Source organism: Manis pentadactyla, chromosome 6 (assembly GCF_030020395.1).
Source record: "Manis pentadactyla isolate mManPen7 chromosome 6, mManPen7.hap1, whole genome shotgun sequence".
NCBI lineage: Eukaryota > Metazoa > Chordata > Mammalia > Pholidota > Manidae > Manis > Manis pentadactyla.
In genome coordinates, this window is record NC_080024.1 from 106133494 (window position 1) to 106157493 (window position 24000).

The 24000-nt window shown below is 39.7% G+C and overlaps 1 protein-coding gene across 6 annotated transcripts in view; it reads right to left on the minus strand.

Annotated features, from left to right (window-relative positions):
- The window catches only part of CEP192 (centrosomal protein 192), a 178204-nt gene that overhangs the window by 74319 nt on the left and 79885 nt on the right, over window positions 1–24000 (minus strand). For all 6 annotated transcript variants that reach the window (XR_005027146.2, XR_008998291.1, XM_036897239.2 and 3 more), the window contains exons 18-21: window positions 16639–16804; window positions 13929–14802; window positions 12826–12974; window positions 11240–11470 (exon numbers count right to left, since the gene is read on the minus strand). Coding sequence is in view for 4 of the 6 variants with exons in the window: in XM_036897239.2 (XP_036753134.2) it covers window positions 11240–11470; window positions 12826–12974; window positions 13929–14802; window positions 16639–16804 (1420 nt within the window). In the remaining 2 variants the exon portion in view is untranslated. The remainder of the gene's footprint in view (window positions 1–11239; window positions 11471–12825; window positions 12975–13928; window positions 14803–16638; window positions 16805–24000) is intronic.

A 24000-nucleotide genomic window follows, 5' to 3' on the forward strand; every position in this document is an offset into this window, starting at 1 on the left:
TCTTCCCCACTGGCACCTATGCGCAAACATGCTGTCCCTGCAAATGCTGCAGACCAGCCTGGATGGCAGCCCCGCCTACAGCAACTACCCAGTTTAACACAGAGGCTTCTCCCTGCATGCGGTTAATTGGCAAAGGCAGTGAAGACAGGCACTGTGACCAGAAAGCACAAAACGGCTTATTCCTTGTGGCAGAACCTGCGCAACAGGCCTACAACCCCCGCCATTGCTGCAGGACATCCTGAGGGCCACCATGTGCACTGCAGTTTAGGGGATTACCCAGAGGCCACTCCCTGCATGTAGTTAACCCGCACAGAGAGTGGAGACAAGCACTGTGACTGGGAAGCAGGCAGGGACTTTGTCCTCCCAGCTGACACTTACACAACTAGCCTGAGACCACTCTGATCACTCCAGGGCTATGAAAAGGCAGAAGAACCTTGTTCAATCCAAAATTCCTCAAACACCAAAATGAGGACTCTATGAGACTGAAATCACCAAAATTCCTGAAAAAGAATTCAAAATAAAAGTCATAAGCATGCTAATGGAGCTACAGAAAAACATTCATGACCTAAGGGACAAATTCAGGAGGAAGATAGACACCTTAAAAAATAAAGTAGCTGAAATGAAACCAACATTGTAGGTATTTAAAAGCAGATTAGATGAGGTAGAGGAGACGGTAAATGGAATAGAAATTAGAGAACAGGAATACAAAGATGCTGATGCAGAGAGAGAAAAAAGGATCTCAAGGAATGAAAGAATATCAAGAAAACTGTGTGATTAATACAAACAGAACAATATTCGCATTATAGGGGTACAGGAAGAAGAGAGAGAAAAAGGGATAGAAAGCATCTTTGAAGAAATAATTGCTGAAAACGTCCCCAATCTGGGGAAGGAAATAGTCTCTCAGGCCATGGATGTCCACAGATCACCCAACACAAGGGACCCAAGGAGAACAACACCAAGACATAAAATAAATAAAATGGAAAAGATAAAGGACAAGGAGACAGTATTAAAAGCAGCCAGACAGAAGGATTTCTCAAGATGGCGAAGATTGGAAATCTCCTCCCAAAACAACTGTATAAATTTTGAAAATGCAGCATATACAACTATTCATAAAAGAGAGACCAGAAGATACAGTACAACAGAAAGGCTACATCTACATCTGTGAGAACTCAGCATCTCATGAAAAGGGTAAGATACAAAGCAGTGACCCAGTGGGACTCAAGCGCTCCCCCAACCCCAGCTCACCGGCGGGAGGAAAAGAATCAGAATGGAGAGGGAGTGTAAGCACAAGACTGCTAAATAAACAGCCCTAGTAATCTGCACGGGGAGCACAGACACACATTACATGGTATACTGGATATTAGAGAAAAGGAAAAGTAAAATCCGAGACTGAGACTGTGAACAGGTCCCCTCAGCCGGATGCCTGGGACAAAAGAAAAGCAGGCACTTTAAAAGTCTTAAAAGAACAAGGGTTTAACAGGTGGATAAAATCACCCAGGCACACCCAGCCAAGCAGGCTGGGAATTTAGGGAACTTCAGGCACCCTAACCCTCTGGGTGGCAACGCAGCATTGAAGACCCTCACGATGATAAGCAGCCTGCTGTTCAATCCTCCCTGCCAGGACTGCAAGCACACTGGTTTATTCGCCATTGCTGCAAACAGCCTGGAAGCACCCCGGCCCACAGCAACCATAGTCTTCTCCCAGTGCACAGCTAACCATGCAAGACCCAGACGCTGCCCTCTGTGACCAGCTGCCCAGCATAGGGAGGGGAAGCCGGTGCAAAATCCGGAAGACATGAAGGGACGCCATTCCCGCAGGAGAACACACGTGGCTCGTTTGTGTCCCCAGCCAGTGCCCTAGGCTATCCCAAGGGCTCCCTCACCGATGACAGCTCAGGGGATTAACCCAGAGACTGCTCTGGGTGTGCGATTAATGGGCACAGTGGAGAAAGACAATGTGACCAGCAAGCCAGAAGGGACTTTGTTCTCTCAGTTGACACACGCACCACTTGCTGGCGATCACTCCTATTGCCATATAAAGGCAGAAGAACCTGGTCCAGTCCAAAATCACTCAAACATCAGAGAGAGGACCTGGTGAGATCAATATAACCAATCTTCCTGAAAAAGAATTCAAAATAAAAGTCATAACCATGCTGAGGGAGCTACAGAGAAATATTCCAAGAGCTAAGGGATGAAGTCCGGAGGGAGATAACATAAATTAAACAAACAATGGAAGGATTTAAGAGCAGACTGGATGAGGTGCAAGAGACTGTTAATAGAATAGAAATCAGACATCAGTAACACAGAGAAGGTGACACAAAGACAGATAAGAGGATCTCTAGGAATGAAAGAATATTAAGAAAACTGTGTGACAAATCCAACTGGAAGAATATTCGCATAATAGGGGTACCAGAAGAAGAAGAGAGAGAAAAAGGGACAGAAAGTGTCTTTGAAGAAATGATTGCTGAAAATGTCCCCAAGCTGGGGAAGGAAATAGTCTCTCAGACCATAAAAGCCCACAGATCTCCCAACACAAGGGACCCAAGGAGGACAACACCAAGACATATAATAATTAAAATGGCAAAGATCAAAGATAAGGATGGGGTATTACAGGCAGCCAGATAGAGAAAAAAGATCACATACAAAGGAAAACCCATCAGGCTACCATGAGACTTCTTAAGTCAAACTTTACAGGCCAGAAGATAATGGTATGATATATTTAATGCAATGAAACAGAGGGGCCTTGAATCAAGAATACTGTATCCAGTACAATTACCATTTAAATTTGAAGGGCATATTAAACAATTTCCAGACAAGCAAAAGCTAAGGGTATTTACTTCCCACAAACCACCTCTACACGGCATTTTAAAGGCACTCCTAAGGCTAAATAGATGTCACCAGGGAAAATAAAATCACAGCAAAGAAAGCAGACCAACCAAATACTATAACTAAAGGCAACAAATAAAATCAACTATCCACAAAAGCAGTCAAGAGAAACACAAAAGAGCACAGAATGAAACACCTACCATAAAAAGAGTGGAGGAGGAAAAAGGAGGGAGAGAAACAAAGAAACATCAGACTATGTACATAACAGCATAATAAGTGAGTTAAAGTTAGACAGATAGTAAAGAAGCTACCCATGAACCATTGGTAACCACGAATCCAAAGACCACAATGGCAATAAATACAGATCTATTGATAATCACCCTAAATGTAAATGGACTGAATGCACCAGTCAAAAGACACAGTAATAGAATGGATAAAAAAGCAAGACCCATCTACATGCTGCTTACAAGAGACTCACCTCAAACCCAAAGACAAACACAGACTAAAAGTGAAAGGATGGAAAAAGATATTTCATGCAAACAATAGGGAGAAAAAAAGCAGGTGTTGCAGTACTTGTTTAGACAAAATAGATTTCAAAACAAAGAAAGTAACAAGAGATAAAGATGGACATTATATAATGATAAAGGGGTCAATCCAACAAGAGAATATAACCATTATAAATATATATGCCCCAACACAGGAGCATCTACATATGTGAAACAAATACTAACAGAATTAAAGGGGGAAATAGAATGCAATGCATTCATTTTAGGGGACTTCAACACACCACTCACTCCAAAGGACAGATCTACCAGACAGAAAATAAGTAAGGACACAGAGGCACTGAATAACACATTAGAACAGATGGACCTAACAGACATCTACAGAACTCTCCACCCAAAAGCAGCAGGATACACATTCTTTTCAAGTGCACATGGAACATTTTCCAGAATAGACCACATACTAGGCCACAAAAAGAGCCTCAGTAAATTCAAAAAATTGTAATTGTACCAACTACTCAGATCACAAAGGTATAAAACTAGAAATAAATTGTACAAGGAAAACAAAAAGGCTCACAAACACATGGAGGTTTCACAACATGTGGTTAAATAATAAATGGATCAATGACCAAATTAAAACAGAGATCAAGCAATATATGGAGGCAAATTAAAACAACAGCACAATGCCCCAACTTCTGTGGGAAGCAGCAAAGGCAGTTCTAAGAGGAACGTATAGAGCAATCCAGGCCTATTTAAAGAAGGAAGAATAATTCTAAATAAATAATCTAAATTCACAATTACTGAAAATGGAAATAGAAGATCAAATGTCATCCAAAGTCAGCAGAAGGAGGGACATAATAAAGATCAGAGAATAAATAAAATTGACAAGAATAAAACAACAGAAAAAATCAATGAAACCAAGACCTGATGCTTTGAGAAAATAAACTAACTAGATAAACCTCTAGCCAGACTTATTAAGAGAAAAAGGGAATCTACACACATAAACAGAATCAGAAATGAGAAAGGAAAAATTACAACGGACACCACAGAAATACAAAGAATTATTATAGAATATTATAAAAATTATGTGCTAACAAATTGGATAACCCAGAAGAAATGGTCAACTTTCTAGAAAAATACAACCTTCCAAGACTGACCAAGGAAGAAACAGAAAATCTAAACAGACCAATTACCATCAATGAAACTGAATCATAATCAAAATGCTACCCAAGAACAAAACCCTCTGCCTGACCAGATGGCTTTACCGCTGATTTTATCAGACATGTGGAGAAGACATAATACGCATTCTCCTTAAAGTTTCCCAAAAAGTAGAAGAGGAGGGAATACTTCCAAACTCATATGAGGCCGGTATCACTCTAATACAAAAATCACGCGAAGACACGACAAAAAAAGAAAACTATAGACCAATATCCCTGATGAACATAGATGCAAAAATACTCAACAAAGTATTAGCAAACCAAATTCAAAAATACATCAAAAGGATCATACACCATGATCAAGTGGGATTCATCTCAGGGATGCAAGGATCATACAACATTCGAAAATCCATCAACATCATCCACCACATAAACAAAAAGGACAAAAACCACAGGATCATCTCCATAGATGCTGAAAAAGCATCTGACAAAATTCAACACTCATTCATGATAAGAACTCAACAAAATGGGTATAGAGGGCAAACTCATTATATGAGGTCAGCATTACTCTAATACAAAAATCACACAAAGACACCACAAAAAAAGAAAACTACAGACCAATATCTCTGACGAAAATAGATGCAAAAATACTCAACAAAATATTAGCAAACTGAAATCCAAAATACATCAAGAGGATCATACACCATGATCAAATGGGATTAATCTCAGGGATGCAAGGATGGTACAACATTTGAAAATCCATCAACATCATCAACCACATCAACAAAAAGGACAAAAACCATATGATCATCTCCATTGATGCTGAGAAGGCATCTAACAAAATTCAACACCAATTCATGATAAGAACTCTCAACAAAATGGGTATAATACCTCAGCATAATGAATGAGGGCAAGTACCTCAACATAATAAAGGCCATATATGACAAGCCCACAGCCAACATCATACATAACAGTGAAAAACTGGAAGCTTTTCCTCTAAGATTGAGAACAAGACAAGGATGTCCACTCACCCCACTTTTATTCAACATAGGACTGGAGCTCCTAGCCATGGCAATCAGACAACACAAAGAAATAAAAGGCATCCAGATTGGTAAGGAAGAAATTAAACTGTCACTGTTTGCAGATGACATGTATTGTTCATAAAAAACCATAAAGAATTCACTTCAAAACTACTATATCTAATAACTGAATTCAGCAAAGTTACACGATACAATATGAATACACAGAAATCTGTTCCATTCCTATCCACTAATGATGAACTAGCAAGAGGAGAAATCAGGAAAACAATTCCATCCACAATTGCATCAAAAAAGAATAAAATACCTGGGAATAAACTTAAAAAAGGAAGTGAAAGACCTATATCCTGAAAAGTAAAAGACATTCTGGAGAGAAATTAAAGAGAACATTACCAAATGGAAATTCATCCCATGTTCCTGGGTAGAAGAATTAATATTGTCAGAATGGCCACCCTGCCTAAAGAAATCTACAGATTCTATGTAATCCCTAGGAAAATACCAACAGCATTCTTCAACGAACTAGAGCAAATAGTTCTAAAATTCATATGGAACCACAAAAGACCCTGAATAGCCAAAGCAAACCTGAGATAGAAGAATAAAGCAGGGGGGGATTACACTCCCCAACTTCAAGCTCTACTACAAAGCCACAGCAATCAAGACAATTTGGTAGTGATGCAAGACCCATACATCAATGAAACAGCATAGAGAGGCCAGATATAAACTGATACATATATGGCCAATTAATATATGATAAAAGAGCCATGGACATACAATGGGGAAATGACAGCCTCTTTAACAGCTGGTGTTGGCAACACTGGAGAGGTCATGTCATAGAATGAAAATGGATTATGGTCTAACTCCATACACAAAAGTAAACTCAAAATGGATAAAAGACCTGAACATAAGTCATGAAACCATAAAAGTCTTCAAAGAAAACACAGGCAAAACTCTCTTGAATATAAACATGAGCAACTTTTTCATGAACGACTCTCCTTAGGCAAGGAAAACAAAGGCAAAAATGAACAAGTGGGATTATATCAAACTAAAAAGGTTTGAACAGCAAAGGACACCATCAGTAGAACAAAAAAGGATCCTACAATATGGGAGAATATATTCATAAATGACATATCCAAAAAGGGGTTGACATACAAAATATATAAAGAGCTCACATGCCTCAACAAACAAAAAGAAAATAACCTGATTAAAAAATGGGTGGAAGATCTGAACAGACACTTATCCAAAGAAGAAATTCAGATGGCCCACAGGCACATGAAAAGATGCTCAACATCGCTAAGCATCAGAGAAATGCAAATTAAAACCATAATGAGATATCACCTCATACAAGTTAGGATGGCCAACATTCAAAAGACAAACAACAAATGCTGGCAAGGATGTGGAGAAAGGGGAACCCTCCTACACTGCTGGTGGGAATGTAAGTTAGTTCAACCATTGTGGAAAGCAGTATAGAGGTTCCTCCAAAACTAAAAATAGAAATACCATTTGACCCAGGAATTCCACTCCTAGGAATTTACCCTAAGAATGCAGCAGCCCAGTTGGAAAAAGACATATGCACCCCTATTGCAGCACTATTTACAACAGCCAAGAAATGGAATCAACCTAAGTGTCCATCAGTAGATGAATGGATAAAGAAGATGTGGTACATATACACAATGGAATAGTATTCGGCCATAAGAAGAAAGCAAATCCTACCATTTGCAGTAACATGGATGGAGCTAGAGGGTATTAAGCTCAGTGAAATAAGCCAGATGGAGAAAGACAAGTACCAAATGATTTCACTCATTTGTAGAATATAACAACAAAGCAAAAACTGAAGGAACAAAACAGCGGCAGACTCACAGAATCCAAGAATTGACTAACAGTTAACAAAGGGAAAGGGACTCGGGAGGATGGGTGGGAAGGGAGGGATAAGGCTATTAAGGGGCATTATGATTAGCACACATAATATAGGTGGGGCACAGGGAAGGAATTATAGCACAGAGAAGACAAGTAGTGACTCTACTGCATCTCACTATGTTGACTGACAGTGACTGTAATGGGATATGTGGTGGGAACTTGATCATAGGGGGAATGTAGTAACCACAATGCTGCTCATGTGAAACCTGAGTGTAAGGTTGTATATCCATGATACCTTAAGAATAAAAAAAAATAAAAATAAAAAATAAATGAATAAATAAATAAAAGAAGACATACAATATTCACATCAGACAAAATAGACTAAGACAACAGTGATAAGGAGAATAATTATTTAAAAAAGAACCATTTCATTGAGAAGATAAAATAATCCTAAACCAAAATACATGTAACAGTAGAGCTGCACAATATTCAAGATTAAAATCAGTAAAATTATAGGAGAAACTGACAAATCAACAAACACCTCTGTCAGGAGCCAAAAAAACTAAGCAAACAGAAAATATTCACAAAGATACAGAAGACTGGATACAGACTAAGAAACTAGAACTAAAAGATACATAAAAGAACTATAAGAAAAATTAATGTAAACTGGACACATACCAGACCATGGAATCTCTCCCTCTCCTCCTCCAACCTCCAACCCATATTCTCACCAAAAGTTGGGAAGAGGGAGGCAGAGGCAAGGTGAAACACTCCCAACACATGCAGCAACTATAAATGTACTTTAAGGTACATAAACCAATTTCACAAACAGAAGATCCTAATAGTCTTTTCTGGTCAAATTTAACATGTATAGCTCTAGCAATGGGAATGAAATAACTGATGTTCATTGGCTTGCCATATATATACATAATATATTTTAAGAACCATATATGTTTAGAAATAATGCTGTTTCCGCTTTCTGTTGAATCAATAGTTCGACAACTATTAATTGCGCCTCTCCTACACGCCAAGCACTGTTCTGGAAGTGAACAAAAGACAACCTTCTGACCTCAAAATCTCTTAAACTCCAGTGGGGCAGAGGGTCAGACAGTAGCAGAAAGTAGTAAACTACGTATGCTAGATTCTGAAAAGTGCTAAATAGAAAAGCAAACAGACTAAAGGGAACTGGGAGTGCGAGGATAGATGGAGGATGTCGTTCTGTGCACAGTGTTCGGGTAACGACTTGAGCAGACCTGGAGAAAGTGACAGAGGTCTGTGGGAGGAGTATTCTAGTCAGAAAACAGCTGTATTCAAACTCTGAGAAGGATCGTCACCACTGGTGGCTTCTGCACTAGTGACATATTCTGAGCTGTCTTCAAGCACCCAGAAAGCTTAGTCTTCACATGCATCCAAACTGATTCCACAGCACTTTTTAAATCTATATGTGGCACTGTCAATGGAAGTTGAAATTTCATGATGAACACTAATTTGTATAACATAGGGCAACTGCTTTTATTTATCCTGCACACATATATTCAAGATCTCACAAACCTAACCACTTAACATATTGTTTCTTAGTGATATTTAAAAGGCTAACATATATAGTAAGTGAATCTGGTTAAATTTCTCAAAAAATACAACAAAGTTGAAAAGAAGAGTCAAGGAATAGGAGAAAATAATCACAATGCATAACTGTTAGCAAAGACTTATTCTCCAAACTACAAGGAACATCTGAAAAAATTGGCAAAGACATTCAAGATGTATGAATAGTCAGTTCAGAGAAGACGAAACCAGAATGGCTAACAAATAGTCCAAATATACAAACTAAAAGAAGTTATTTCATATCCCAGAGGTAAACAAGCAATTAAAAGCTAACAATAACAAATGTTAGCAATAGTGGGCACTCTCATTCATTTCTTCTGGGACCATAAATTAGACATCGCTTTGGATGTATCTAGCCAAAATAATAGTACACATACTATAAAACTGTGCTTGCTGTAGGTACCTGGGAGATCCTTCATCAAGTTAAGAAAGTAATTAACAGTTTTTAACAAGTATGGCATCTAAAAATTCCTGAGCTCTCTCTCATGGGGACTACTGTTCTTGTTAAATCCCACTGGTCCTTCAGAGCCCAGACACTCCACTAATTTCCATGCCTCCATGAAGGGCTTCACTGGCCTGGCTAACACTGAACTATTCCTTACATCAGGGTTGCCAAACTTGTCTGCTGTTGGACTAAAAGCCCAGAACACTTCTCAAACTAATCAAATCATAATCTCTGGGAGTGGGACACAGACTTCAGTATTTTTTGAAGTTCATCAGGTGATTCCAATGAGCAGATAAGACAGAGACCACTGCCTTGTAGTACTAAATATCCCTTATGTGAGCCACTCAAAATATGAGAATTTCAAATATTGCTTAGTTGTGATTTTTCATGACAAAAATACAAGCCACTTAAGAACAAGTTCAAAAGCCTAGTACAGTAGAATGTATTGAAATGCAGAAAAGGAATGACACTGGTTCTCAAGTGGGGGTAATTTGATAATATCTGGAGACATTTTTTGGTTGTCACAGCAGTGGGGAAAGACGCACTAGTGACACCCAGTAGGCAGACTAGGGGTGCTACTAAGCACCCTCTGCGGCAAAAGGCAGCCCCACCCCAACAAAGAATCATCCAGCCCCAAATGACAACAGTGCCAAAACTGGAAATCCCTGCCCTAGAGAGGGGCAAGCATCAAAGAGCTGACTGGAAATACATAAAATGGCCCTTAAGCAAAAAGAAAAAGACCATTAGGAGTTTATAATATAAGAACTTCTATAAATTCTACATCCCCCTGCATGTCCTAGAAAATATAGAAACTGCCAAGTTACTAAGCATTCCTCCTGGGACAAGGTAAGGAAAGGCATGTGAACTGTGAGAAGAAACCCTGAATGACTCTAATCAGCTTTCTCAGGAGGCTACCCTGTCCCCCACACCCCACCTCTACACTGAGAATCAGCAACAGTTTTTCTGGGTGAAACAACAAATTAACTGTAAAATGAGTTTAGTAACACTTGTTAAATGTGGTTAAACAAACACGTTAGGTTCAATTCACATATTAGGAATCAATGAACTTTTATTTACCATGAAGAGCTGCCCTGCATTTCCTTTGTTCTGAGCCCTCACCAACGTCCCTCACATATTCACCAACCTTGCTCAGTGTGTTAGTTCTGATGTTACTCATAATCAATTAAGATACTTTTTGTACAGCTGTGCTTATTAAATTAAGGCTGCAATTTATAATCATCTGGTGAGATTTAAAAATAACTGATACCTAGCCATGTTTCTCCCCCAATTCTGATTTAGCTGGTCTGGGTGGGACTCAGGCACTTGGGGGTATTTAAAACCCCTAGTGTTATTCCAGTGTGCAGCCAAGGTTGAGAGCCATTGTCCTACAGAGACATATAATCCAATTAACTGCTTCATTATTCCAAGTAGGCCAGACCTAAGTTTTTTCACTTCCAGGAAATAGGTGACTGTAGAAGAGAAACATTTTCAGCTCGTAAATAACCTCCAGCTATGGAAAATGGGGAAGAATATGAACATTTCCTAAGTACATATAAAATTATGTAATAGAAATCAGTTGGAAAATGGGGTTTAATGTTGTACTTTCCTTTATAAACATCTTAGCAAGTATATCTGAGAAATAATCTCAACAGAAATAATTTTAAGTTTTGGAATAGGAAGATAATAACCAATGGTTAGCTTGAGAGTAACTGTGGGCACATTCACCTAGAAACTCATTTTTCCCAAACACTATTTCTAAGGTTAAACAAGCTTCATTAAAATGCCAGGTATGACAAAGGCTTGCTTACAAATAATTACCTCAATCACTGGGGTCTCAGCAATTGCAGTGAGAATGACTCTGCTTGCCAAGGCTTCTGCTTGTACTATTGTCTCAGCATCTGCTGAAAACGGCCAAGAAGCAACACTGAATATACATCTGAAAATCCCAGGATCGGATGGCATGAAAAGAACTTTTATCTCTTCTGTGGCATGAGGTCTTATGATGACTTTATTCTTGAAAACTAAACAAGGATACACTGAAAGGTCCACCTTAAAAAAAAGAGCCACATGGTTTGTTATGAAATGGCTTCATACTGGAAATTGAGAAGCAGAATCAACTAGCTTAAGGGACCTGAATTAGCTTAAGCAAACCACCAAATCTAGAAATTTATAACCTCTTCAAAAATACCCAAGTTTTGTAACTCGTATCTGTAAAGTACAATTAGTCAAAATAACGAAGCCTTATGATGGTAAGATGAATTTGTGCCCCCTGGTCTATCTTAGAGGAAACAGTTACTTATACCCTCACTTCTCTTGAAAGATGACACTGGAAAAGGCAGCCCTTCACAGCACTGGACACAGTCCTGGGACCTGGCTTGTGCAGCTGTACAAGCAGGGGTTACACTAATCTCTAGGGTCTTCACGAGGTCTTCCAGTTTATGGTTATGACTCACTCCAAACCCTCCATCGTCACTGCAAGTGGGATCTTCTTTTCTACTCTCATTTCAGAGACAACACTACCTTCTGTCTGACCCTAGAATGAGGTCTCCAATCTCACCTCCTCCTACTCTCAATACTTTCCTCCAGTCACCTGTTTTCCAACTAGCCTTGGAATCATAGGGTAAGGCTAGGAAAAGGGAGGAGAATGAGTAGATCCAATCTTATTTTACCAGGTGAATAAGTTTCTACTGGGAGGTGAGAGGGAAGAGTAAGTCCATCCACTGATGTCCATCTGCAAGAGTAGTCATACAAGCAGGAAGTTCCGAAGCAGCAGTGGCTGACCATATTTCAACCCTCCCTACTCAATGACATCCAAATGGTCATTGCCATTGTGAGAGGAGATTAAGAATATAGTATTTTAGCAGCTCTACTTGGTCACATGACAGACCCTTACTATAAGAGGTAATGTTAACATTGTATTTCCAGGTTATTTCAAAAGATCATGCAGGAACATGACCAGAGAAATTAGTGAAAAAGACTTCACTTACTAAATGAAGGCATACATAGCCAGAATAACTTGCTTCTTTGATAAATGACAGTAAGATATATTCAACTGCACTTAACAAAAACAACAATTAGATACCAGAAACTCAGAGCTTTCAGTCAGTATTTTAAATAGCACTAAAAGCCCATTCACATGATTTTACAAATAAATAACAGTGAAATATAAAGAATAATAATAAATGATGGAAAATTAGAAATACATTCAGATCCCACTTATTACACTGGAAATACAACAAAAGGGGGACCAAGAAAAATACCCCAATTCTGATGATCCTGTGCAAAATGTGAAAGCATGGGGGAACAGACTCCCCAGTATAAAAGGAAGAACTACATGATGAAGAAATCCAGCATTAATCATAATGCAATTGCTAAGTCAAAGAAGAAAGACACAGAAGGCTTACCTTTTCACCATTAACACTAACACTGAGAACCCCGATGCTGACCTGCAGCCAGTGGTCAGTTGGATTAAGTACACTAAGGAGAGTTTGTGAAGCAATGCCAACACAGCAAGCATGAGGAAACTGCAATTCCTCAGGTACTCTTACTTTTCCTGGGTAAAAATAAAAGCATAGCCAAGGTCAAGTTACATCAAACACCTAATTAAAAACACAACTGGTTCAACAGCAATCTTTATATGACTACCTGTGTATGACCGAGGAGCTAAGGTATAAAGTGCCCTGGATCTTTAGGAGTCTCTGACATTGTGTAAGCCTCAGCACAGGCTGGTCAACAACTGTTTTCCTGCTGTATCCAGCGCAGGAAGAAAAACAATTAAAATTGATCCGACTCACAATTCACAGCTTATCAATTCTTTGATGTTAGTACCTATCAATAATCTGTTCCTTTTTTTTCTCCCACAAATATAAGCCACTGCCTAACCTAATAAGAAACTACAGAGACTCTACCTTTCAAAGTATGCACATCTACTCAGATTTTTAATATGACCAATCTTTTGCCATCCAATCTTTTGCAGGAACTAAATTTGGAATTTCCCTGAGAAGAAAAAACCAGTAGAGAAGACAGCACAGTGGTGACTGTGTATACTGTGTCAGGAAGAGCACAGCACCCAGCTCTACTTAGCAGGATTCCTGTCAGTAAGAGAAGCCACAGAGTGGAAGATACTGTCTCTAGTATCACAACTGTTACCCCCCAAAGCCTTAAAAGCTGTAAGGAGATGCACTCCTTCAGCGGGCCATCTCTGAACTGGATGCTTCCTAGCTGAAAGAATAACAGAAATCTGAGTGCAGGGCAGGAGAGAGAAAGGAAGACAAAGGCATAGGGAGTTTTGCTTGCGTAACTGTTCATGTCTTTCTAAGGCCACCTGAGAGGCCCCTGCACAGAAATAGATTATGGTCTGTGTTTTCAATTCAGAAGAAAAAAACTTACAAGAAATTCAGGCCAACCTGTATCTCCTTAAAACAAAGTCGTTTTGTAGTCTCATTTGAGAAAATTCAATTTTTTATAGTAAGCAACAATAAGCAGTAACACAGAAAAGGCATCTTACCAGATCCTGACATCATTCCTGAATCCCACAGTTCAATTCCACAGTTTGCACCAATGGGCTGCCCAGGAAAAAGTTTTGCTGTGCTTAGAAAATTCTGATTTAAGGTATTAGAATATAGGTTACAAAGAGAAGAACCCATCAATCCAGAACGATTATTTTGACCTAGACAGATCCCCATGTGCTCGCCTGCCACTGGCACAGCGGGGTAAGGACAACTTCCTAACAGTCCACAGGCTGGAGTGCTGCCAGCATGTGGCAGCGCCATGTCTCTGGCAGAAGGTGGTGCTTCCGAATTCTGCTGGGTGAAGGGTACTGTGGGGAAAGCATGTAGAGTCGAGAATGCAGGGGCTGCGGGACCGTGAGGCTCGGTGCTGGGATCAGTGGAGTGCGGGGCTCTGGAGGCCGGCTCAGGAGGAACCTGGCCACTCCACCTGCAGTGGGCTTTCAGGGCATCTCCAGAAGTTACCCTGTCACCATGGTTCACAGTCGCAGGGGGTACCACGGGGTGGAGTGGCGGCATTGACACAGCTGGGTGGCTGTGATCTGACCCGCCTGGTACAGCCAGGCTCATCTGGCTCAGTTCACTGGGGCCTGACTTCATACTTCTTGTACTGCTTTCCAATACATCTCCACTTTGGCAGCAAAGCTCTTTCCTCAAGCTGAAGTTTGGTTTTAGATCTTCAGGTTTGCTAGTCAGAGAAGTGGTTTCAGTCACATTTTCCATATCTGAGTTTTTCTGGATAATATACGATAATGTTCTTTTTCCTCTGCTTTCAAATGGACCTTGTCCTCTTAACTTTTCCACAGCCTGTTCTTCAGATGGGACTGGACTGCCTTGGATAATTGTGGTACTCAACTCACTGGTGATGTCACTCTGAGTGCGACAAAAAATGTTAAGAAATAACCCACATATAATCTAAATAATACAAATTCAAACATGCTCATATGAACTCAAACAACATAATAAAAAGATCTACATGACATTTTTCAGACATTTCAATGTGTCTGAAAGACAGCTGGCTTGCACAAAGCAGTTTTGCAGTTGTGAAATGCAGGATTAAAAGTCAGAAAATCTGCATTCATTGTTTTATAGAAATAATTATGAAGAGACTAAAGAGGAGGGGTACACTAATTATATCTGAAAAATTTACACAGATAAAGGACCAGAGACAAGTAACTGTGCAGTTTTAAGGGATCTTTTCTGTAAGCTGTGTAACAGAAATCTAAGTAAGTTAGTAACAAAGGAATGGGGTGGGGGTCAGGGAGGTTGAACAAGCTTTCAAATGATAGTGACATGAAGTTAGATAGCTCTGAAGGCAGCTCCAGGGCTCTCACTCCTGCTATTTGTCTATATCGCTGTTAGGCTTGCTGATGTTTTTTATGAGCTCCATTTTCCAATGTCTAAATTATGTAGTTCTATGTTCTTAAGTATGGAGTAATAGCCCTACTAGTCAATGTCCATATGCTCATTTTTATCATGTATCACCTTAGCCGTTACAGCTATAGCTCTGCAAGGTGGACTAGCTGGAATATACACACAAATTAAAATAAGCTTAGCCTTCACTGATTATTCTTGGTACTTGGTTTGGAAATTTCTCCTAGACCAATGCTTTAGAAACAAAGAAACCAATAAACAAAGATCAGATAATTTGCTAGTCATCACCATCAATCAATCAATCAATAAAAATAACTAACAGTCAATATGTACTCAGTGGTGACTTCTTGGTGCCAAGCCCTATCCTCACATCACTGTCCCTCTTTATAGATGAAGAAATAGGCTTAGGGAAATTGTAATCTGTCTCATAAAGTAGCTGAGAGGCATCATCAAAAAGACAGCATTCAGTGAAACGAGCATACAATTTGCCTAAGAGGACATCGTATGTATACTAACTTTGGTGAATGTATTTGGTAACAGCTTGGCAGAGGTCTATATTGCATACTCACAGGTCATATTCACCTCAGTGACAAACTAAATATTTTCACATTTACAAAACACACACAGATGATAAAAGTCTTTCACTTGACTGACTATAGTAGCCTTGTGTCAAACTGTCCCGGTTTTAATCTTGCCACCTTCAATGCCTCCTCCACACTGCTACTGCAAATGACCTTTTAAAACACAGATCAGGTCAGTGTTCTGCTTATTAAGAGGCTTCAAACTCCCAAATTTTACAAAAAGCCTCTTCATGATTTGGCCCATCCTTTCCCCAAGTAAAAGGTTCCCTGAAGCCACTCCAAACTTCTTTGTGTATTTTATATAACTCCCGCCTTCCCCCCCACCTTCCTGCTTCCTCTCTGCCTAATTCTAAGAAGTCCAACAAACTATGGCTTCAATGTATTACCTGTCCTTCCCCAAAATAAACCTCTGCTGAACCACTCTCCCCAACCCCCATCAGGTTTTTAGTCATTTCCTTCTGAATTCCCAGATGATAGGTCTATCATAGTGCATTTCACTCCACAGCTTGTCTTGCATGTGTTCTCTACCAGGCTGAGAACTTTTTGAGGGCAGATATTAAAATATTTGTACTCCTAGTGCCTACCCAGCGTAAGCAGTTGTTTGATCAAAATGCACACACAAATGCACACATACACATTTATGTTAAAGGCAAAATAGCAACAGAAATTGTACAGGCCTGAACTACAGACTGAGTTCTACATCAGTAACACTTTGGAGCCAGAAAGCTTACTAAAGAAATAAGGTGCTGCTCACCTTTTGGTTCTCAAGGCCATGATGAGAGGCTGTGGTGGGATAGGTGCTCTCTTGTTCAGACACATAAGTCAGCCTGCTCACACCAGCCTGTGAACACATCAACTGACATAACTCACTCCTACAGGGGGGCTTCTGATGATGAACTGTGGAACACTCGGCAGCACACCTGAAAGAGAAATCTGGTGGTTGGGGTTGTCCATTCCATTATTATCTACACCAGCAAAAGGTCATTCCTGCTTGCCTCAATCTTGTCAAATCTACAGTTTCTGCTCAGGCTAGCATTTACAATAAATCAACCATGCATTCAATTTTTCTACCCTTAGTTATTTGAATTATACAGTATATTCCTTTGAATGAAGTACCTGATATGCTACCATAAAAGCAAAATGTTGTGGCATTTTCATTAAATGTATAGACAGTCACATAACATCAGCTTTTATCCAATAAAAATTTACTAATATCTGATGGGCAGAGCATTAAAAAATTCCTGCCCTCCGGCGGACATCTCCTCCCAAAACCATATATATTTTTAAAAATACAACAAATGCAACTATTCCTAAAAGAGAGACCAGAAGATACAGTACAACAGCCAGGTTACATTTACATCTGCAAGAACTCAGCATCTGACGAAGCGGGTAAAATACAAAGCCGTGACCCGGAGGGACCTGAGCACTTCCCCCACCCCAGCTCACCAGTGGGAGGAAAAGAGTCAGAGTGGGGTGAGAGTGGAAGCACAGGACTATTAAATAGCCAGCCCTAGTAATCTGCATCAGGAGCACAGACACACATTGCATGGTGTAATGGATATTAGAGAAATGCGAGGGTAGGGTCTGAGATGGAGACTGCAAGTGGGTCCACACAGCCAGCTCCCCTGGGACAAAAGAAAAGCCGGCACTTTTTAAGTCTTAAAAGGACAAAGGCTCAATAGCTGAACAAAATCGTCCAAGCACACTCAGCCCAGCAGGCTGGAAATCTTGAGGAACTTCGGGATCCGTAACCCCCTGGGGGGTAAACCAGCCCTGAAGCCCCTCACAGCGATAAGCAGCCTGCCATTTGTTCCCCCTGGCTGGCACAGCAAGTGGACCAGCTGACCTGCCACAGCTGCGGAGCAGGCGGAGAGCAACCCAGCCCACAGCAACCACAGAGTCTCATCCCAGCGTGCTGCTCACTGGGACAGGCAGTAGAAGCTGGAGCAAGGTTCGGAAGGTACGAAGGGGCACCATTCTCACAGGAGAATACACCCGGTGTGGCTGCGAACCCTGGCAGTGTTTTAGGCTAGCCTGAGAGTGGCTGCACCCACGGCAGCTCAGGAGATTATCCCAGAGACTGCCTCCTGGTGTGTGGGTAACCAGCACAGGCAGCGGAAGCCGGAGCAAGGACCGGAAGGCACGAAGGGGTATAGAAGAACACACCAGGATAGGCAGTGACCCACCACAGTGCACTAGGCTAACCGGAGGGATGCCCCGCCCACAGCAGCTCAGCAGATTAACCCAGAGACTGCTGTCAGTGTGTGGTTAGACTGCACAGGCAGTGGAGAAGGGCAAGGCGACCCACAAGCAGGAAAGGACTTTGTTCTCCCAGCTGACACACGTGCCATGTGCCTGCGAATATTTCCATTGCCATGAAAAGGCAGAAGAATCTGGCCCAGTCAAAACTCACTCAGACAACCCCAGACAGAGGGCCTGGTGAGACAGATATAACCAAACTCCCTGAAAAAGAATTCAAAATAAAACTCATAACCATGCTGAGGGAGCTGCAGAGAAATATGCAAGAACTAAGGGATGAAGTCTGGAGGGAGATAACAGAAATGAAATAGACAGAAGGGCTGAAGAATAGACTGGATGAGATGCAAGAGACTGTTAATGGAATAGAAATTAGAGAATAGGAACACAGAGAAGCTGAGGCAGAGAGAGATAAAGGATCTCTAGGAATGGAAGAATATTAAGAGAACTATGAGACCAATCCAAATCAAACAATATTCACATTATAGGGGTGCCAGACGAAGAAGAGAGAGAAAAAGGGATAGAAAGTGTCTTTGAAGAAATAATTGCTGAAAATGTCCCCAAGCTGGGGAAGGAAATAGTCTCTCAGACCATGGAAGCCCACAGATCTCTTAACACAAGGGAACCAAGGAGGACAACACCAAGACATATAACAATTACAATGGCAAAGATCAAAGACAAAGACAGAGTATTAAAGGCAGCCAGAGAGAAAAAAAAGTCACCTACAAAGGAAAACCCATCAGGCTATCATCAGACTTCTCAATAGAAACTTTACAGGCCAGAAGAGAATGGCATGATATATTTAATGCAATGCAACAGAACGGCCTTGAACCAAGAATACTATATCCAGCAAGATTATCATTTAAATTTGAAGGAGGGATTAAACAATTTCCAGACAAGCAAAAGTTGAGGGAATTTGCCTCCCACAAACCACCTCTACAGGGTATTTTAAAGGGACTGCTCTGGATGGAAGCACTCATAAGGCTAAACAGATGTCACCATAGAAAATAAAATCACACCAAAGAAAGTAGAAAAACCAAATACTAACTAAAGACAAAAAATAAAATCAACTATCCACAAAAACAGTCAAAGGAAACACAAAAGAGTACAGAATAAAACACCTAACATATCAAGAATGGATGAGGATGAATAAGAAGGGAGAGAAATAAAGATTCATCAGACTGTGTTTATAATAGGTTAATAAGTGAGTTTAGTTAGTTAGATACTAAAGAAGCTACCCTTGAATCTTTTGTAACCATGAATACAAACCCTACAATGACAATAAATACAGATATATCGATAATCACCCTAAATGTACATGGACTAAATGTACCAATCAAAAGACACAGAGTAATAGAATGGATGAAAAAGCAAGACCCCTCTATATGCTGCCTACAAGAGTCTCATTTCAAACCCAAAGACATACACAGACTAAAAGTGAAGGGATGGACAAAGATATTTCATGCAAACAACAGGGAGAAAAAAGGAGGTATTGCAGTACTTGTATCAGACAAAATAGACTTCACAAGGAAGAAACAAGAGATAAAGAAGGACATTACATAATGATAAAGGGGTCAGTCCAACAAGAGGTTATAACGATTAAAAATATATATGCACCCAACACAGGAGCACCGACATATGTGAAATAAATACGAACAGAATTAAAAGAGGAAACAGAATGCAATGTGTTCATTTTAGGAGACTTCAACACACCACTCACTCCAAAGGACAGATCAACTAGACAGAAAATAAGTAAGGACACAGAGGCACTGAACAACACACTAGAACAGATGGACCTAAAAGACATCTACAGAACTCTACACCCAAAAGCAGAAGGATACACACTCTTCTCAAGTGCACACAGAATATTTTCCAGAACAGACTATATACTAGGCCACAGAAAGAACCTCAGGAAATTCAAAAAGATTGAAATTGTACTAATCAACTTTTCAGATCACAAAGGTATAAAACTACAAATAAATTGCACAAGGTAAACAAAAAGGCTCACAAACACACAGAGGCTTAACAACATGCTGCTAAATAATCAATGCATCAGTGACCAAATTAAACCAGAGATCAACAATATATGGAGAAAAAATGACAACAACAGCACAACGCCCCAAATTCTCTGGGATGCAGTGAAGGCAGTTCTAAGAGGAAAGTATATTGCAATCCAGGCCTATTTAAGGAGGAAGAACAATCCCAAATGAACAGTCTAAAGTCACAGTTATTGAAATTGGAAAAAGAAGAAAAAATGAGGCCCAAAGTCAGCAAAAGGAGGGACATAATAAACATCAGAGAATAAATAAATATAGTTGAGAAGAATAAAACAACAGAAAAAAATCAGTGAAACCAAGTGCTGGTTCTTTGAGAAAATAAACAAAACAGATAAACTTCTAGTCAGATTTCTTAAGAGAAAAAGGGAATCTACACACATTAACAAAATCAGAAATAAGAAAGGAAAAATCATGATGGACACCACAGAAATACAAAGAATTATTACAGAATATTATGAAAATCTATATGCTAAAAAGCTGCAAAACCGAGAAGAAATGGACAACTTCCTAGAAAAATACAACCTTCCAAGACTCACCAAGGAAGAATCAGAAAATCTAAACAGACCAATTACCAGCAACAAAATTGAATCGGTTATCAAAAAACTACTGAAGAACAAAAACCCCTGAGCTAGATGGATTCACTGCTGAATTTTATCAGACATACAGAGAAAATATGATACCCATTCTCCTTAAAGTTTTCAAAAAAATAGAAGAGGCGGGAATACTTTCAAACTCATTCTATAAAGCCAGCATCACTCTAATACCAAAACCAGGAAAGACCCCACAATAAAAGAAAATTACAGACCAATATCCCTGATGAACATACATGCAAAAATACTCAATAAAATATTAGCAAACCGAATTCAAAAATACATCAAGAGGATCATACACCATGATCACGTGGGATTCATCTCAGGGATGCAAGGATGGTACAACATTCGAAAATCCATCAACATCATCCACCACATCAACAAAAAGGAGGACAAAAACCACAGGATTATCTCCACAGATGCTGAAAAAGCATTCAAGAAAATTCAACATCCATTCATGATAAAAACTCTCAACAAAATGGGTATACAGGGCAAGTACCTCAACATAATGAAGGCCATATATGACAAACCCACAGCCAACATCATACTGAACAGTGAGAATCTGAAAGCTTCTCACATAAGACTGGGAACAAGACTAGGATGCCCACTCTCCCCACTGTTATTCAACATAGTACTGGAGATCCTACCCATGGCAATCAGACAAAACAAAGAAATACAAGGCATCCAGATTGGTAAAAAAGAAGTCAAAGTGCCACTATTTGCAGATGACATGATATTGTACATAAAAAACCCTAAAGACTCCACTCCAAACCCACCAGAACTAATATCTGAATTCAGAAAGTTGCAGGATACAAAATTAATACACAGAAATCGGTTGTTTTCCTATACACTAACTATGAGCTAACAGAAAGAAATCAGGAAAACAATTCCATTCACAATTGCACCAAAAAGAATAAAATACCTAGGAATAAAACTAAACAAGGAAGTGAAAGACCTATAACCTGAAAACTACAAGACACTCTAAAGAGAAATTAAAGAGGACACTAAAAAATGGAAATACATCCCATGCTCTTGGGTAGAATTAATACTGTCAAAGTGGCCATCTTGCCTAAAGCAATCTATAGATTCAATGCAATCCCTATCAAAATACCAACAGCATTCTTCAACGACTTGGAACAAATAGTTCTAAAATTCATATGGAACCACAAAAGACCCTGAACAGCCAAAGCAACCCTGAGAAGGAAGAATAAAGGAGGGGGCATCTCGCTTCCCAACTTCAAGCTCTACTACAAAGCCACAGTAACCAAGACAATTTGGTACTGGCACAAGAACAGACCCACAGACCAGTGGAACAAAATAGAGAGTCCAGATATTAACCCAAACATATACGGTCAATGAATATAGGATAAGAGCCATGGATATACAATGGGGAAATGACAGCATCTTCAACAGCCGGTGTTGGCAAAACAGGACAGCTACATGTAAGAGAATGAAACTGGATAATTGTCTAACCCCATACACAAAAGTAAATTCAAAATGGATCAAAGACCTGAATGTAAGTCATGAAACCACAAAACTCTTAAGAAAAAGCATAGGAAAAAATCTCTTGGACATATACATGAGCAATTTCTTCATGAACATACCTCCTTGGGCAAGGGAAACAAAAGCAAAAATGACCAAGTGGGACTATATCAACCTGAAAAACTTCTGTACAGCAAAGGACACCATCAATAGAACAATAAGACATCCTACAGCATGGGAGAATATATTCATAAACAACATATCCAATAAAGGATTGACATCCAAAATATATAAGGACCTCACACACCTCAACAAACAAAAAGCAAATAAACCAATTAAAAAATGGGCAGAGGAGCTGAACAGACACTTCTGCAAAGAAGAAATTCAGATAGCCAACAGGCACATGAAAAGATGCTCAACATTGCTTATCATCAGAGAAATGCAAATTAAAATCACAATGAGATATCACCTCACACAAGTAAGGATCGTCACCATCCAAAAGACAAACAACAACAAATGTTGGCGAGGATGTGGACAAAGGGGAACCCTCCTACACTGCTGGTGGGAATGTAAATTAGTTCAACCATTGTGGGAAGCAGTATGGAGGTTCCTCAAAAACTAAAAATAGAAATACCATTTGACCCAGGAATTCCACTTCTAGGAATTTACCCTAAGAATGCAGCAGCCCAGTTTGAAAAAGACATATGCACCCCTATGTTTATCGCAGCACTATTTACAATAGCCAAGATATGGAAGCAACCTAAGTGCCCATCAGTAGATGAATGGATAAAGAAGATGTGGGTACATATACACAATGGCATGCTCAGTGAAATAAGCCAGGAGGGAAAAGAGAAGTACCAAACGATTTCATTCATATGTGGAGTATAAGAACAAAGAAAAGAAACAAAACAGCAGGAGCCACACAGAACCCAAGAATGGACTAACAGTTACCAAAGGGAAAGGGACTGGGGAGGATGGGTGGGAAGGGAGGGACAATGGGGGAAAAGGGGCACTATGATTAGCAGACATAATGTGTGGGGGACACGGGGAGGGCTGTACAACAGAGAGAAAACAAGTAGGGATTCTACAGCATCTTACAATGCTGATGGACAGTGACTATAATGGGGTGTGTGGGTGGGACTTGGTGATAGTTGAGTCCAGTAACCATAATGTTACTCATGTAATTGTAGATTAATGATACCAGAAAAAAAAAAAAAGAATTAGGAAAAAAAAGAAATTCCTGCCCTCAAAGAGCAAAGATGAAGATAAGAATCAAATAATAAATACAAAGAAATGGGCACACTCACATATTGCTGAGAGGAATATAAAGTAGTACACCTTTTTGGGTGAGCAATTAAGCAATGCATATTAAAAGCCCCATGACTCAGACATTCTAAATCTAGGAATTAATTCTAAAAAAAGAAATTGATGCTAATTACAAAGACTTGGCTGAAAGGAGATGTCATCATATATCACTAATGATAATGAAGTCAGGAATCTTAGATGTCATATAGGAGGAACCAGGCCATGGAAATGATGGCACAAACACACAAAGCACTATGCAGCCAATTGAAATCATGCTATTGAATACTGTCCTTTGATTCAGAAAGACGTTCATCATTAACTTAAAAGAAAAGATTAAAAAGCAGCAAATATGTTCCTGCATGTATTTAATGCACGCCCTATACTCTGTTAGCCAATACCCATCCCAGGGCCAGCCCCACTCATCAA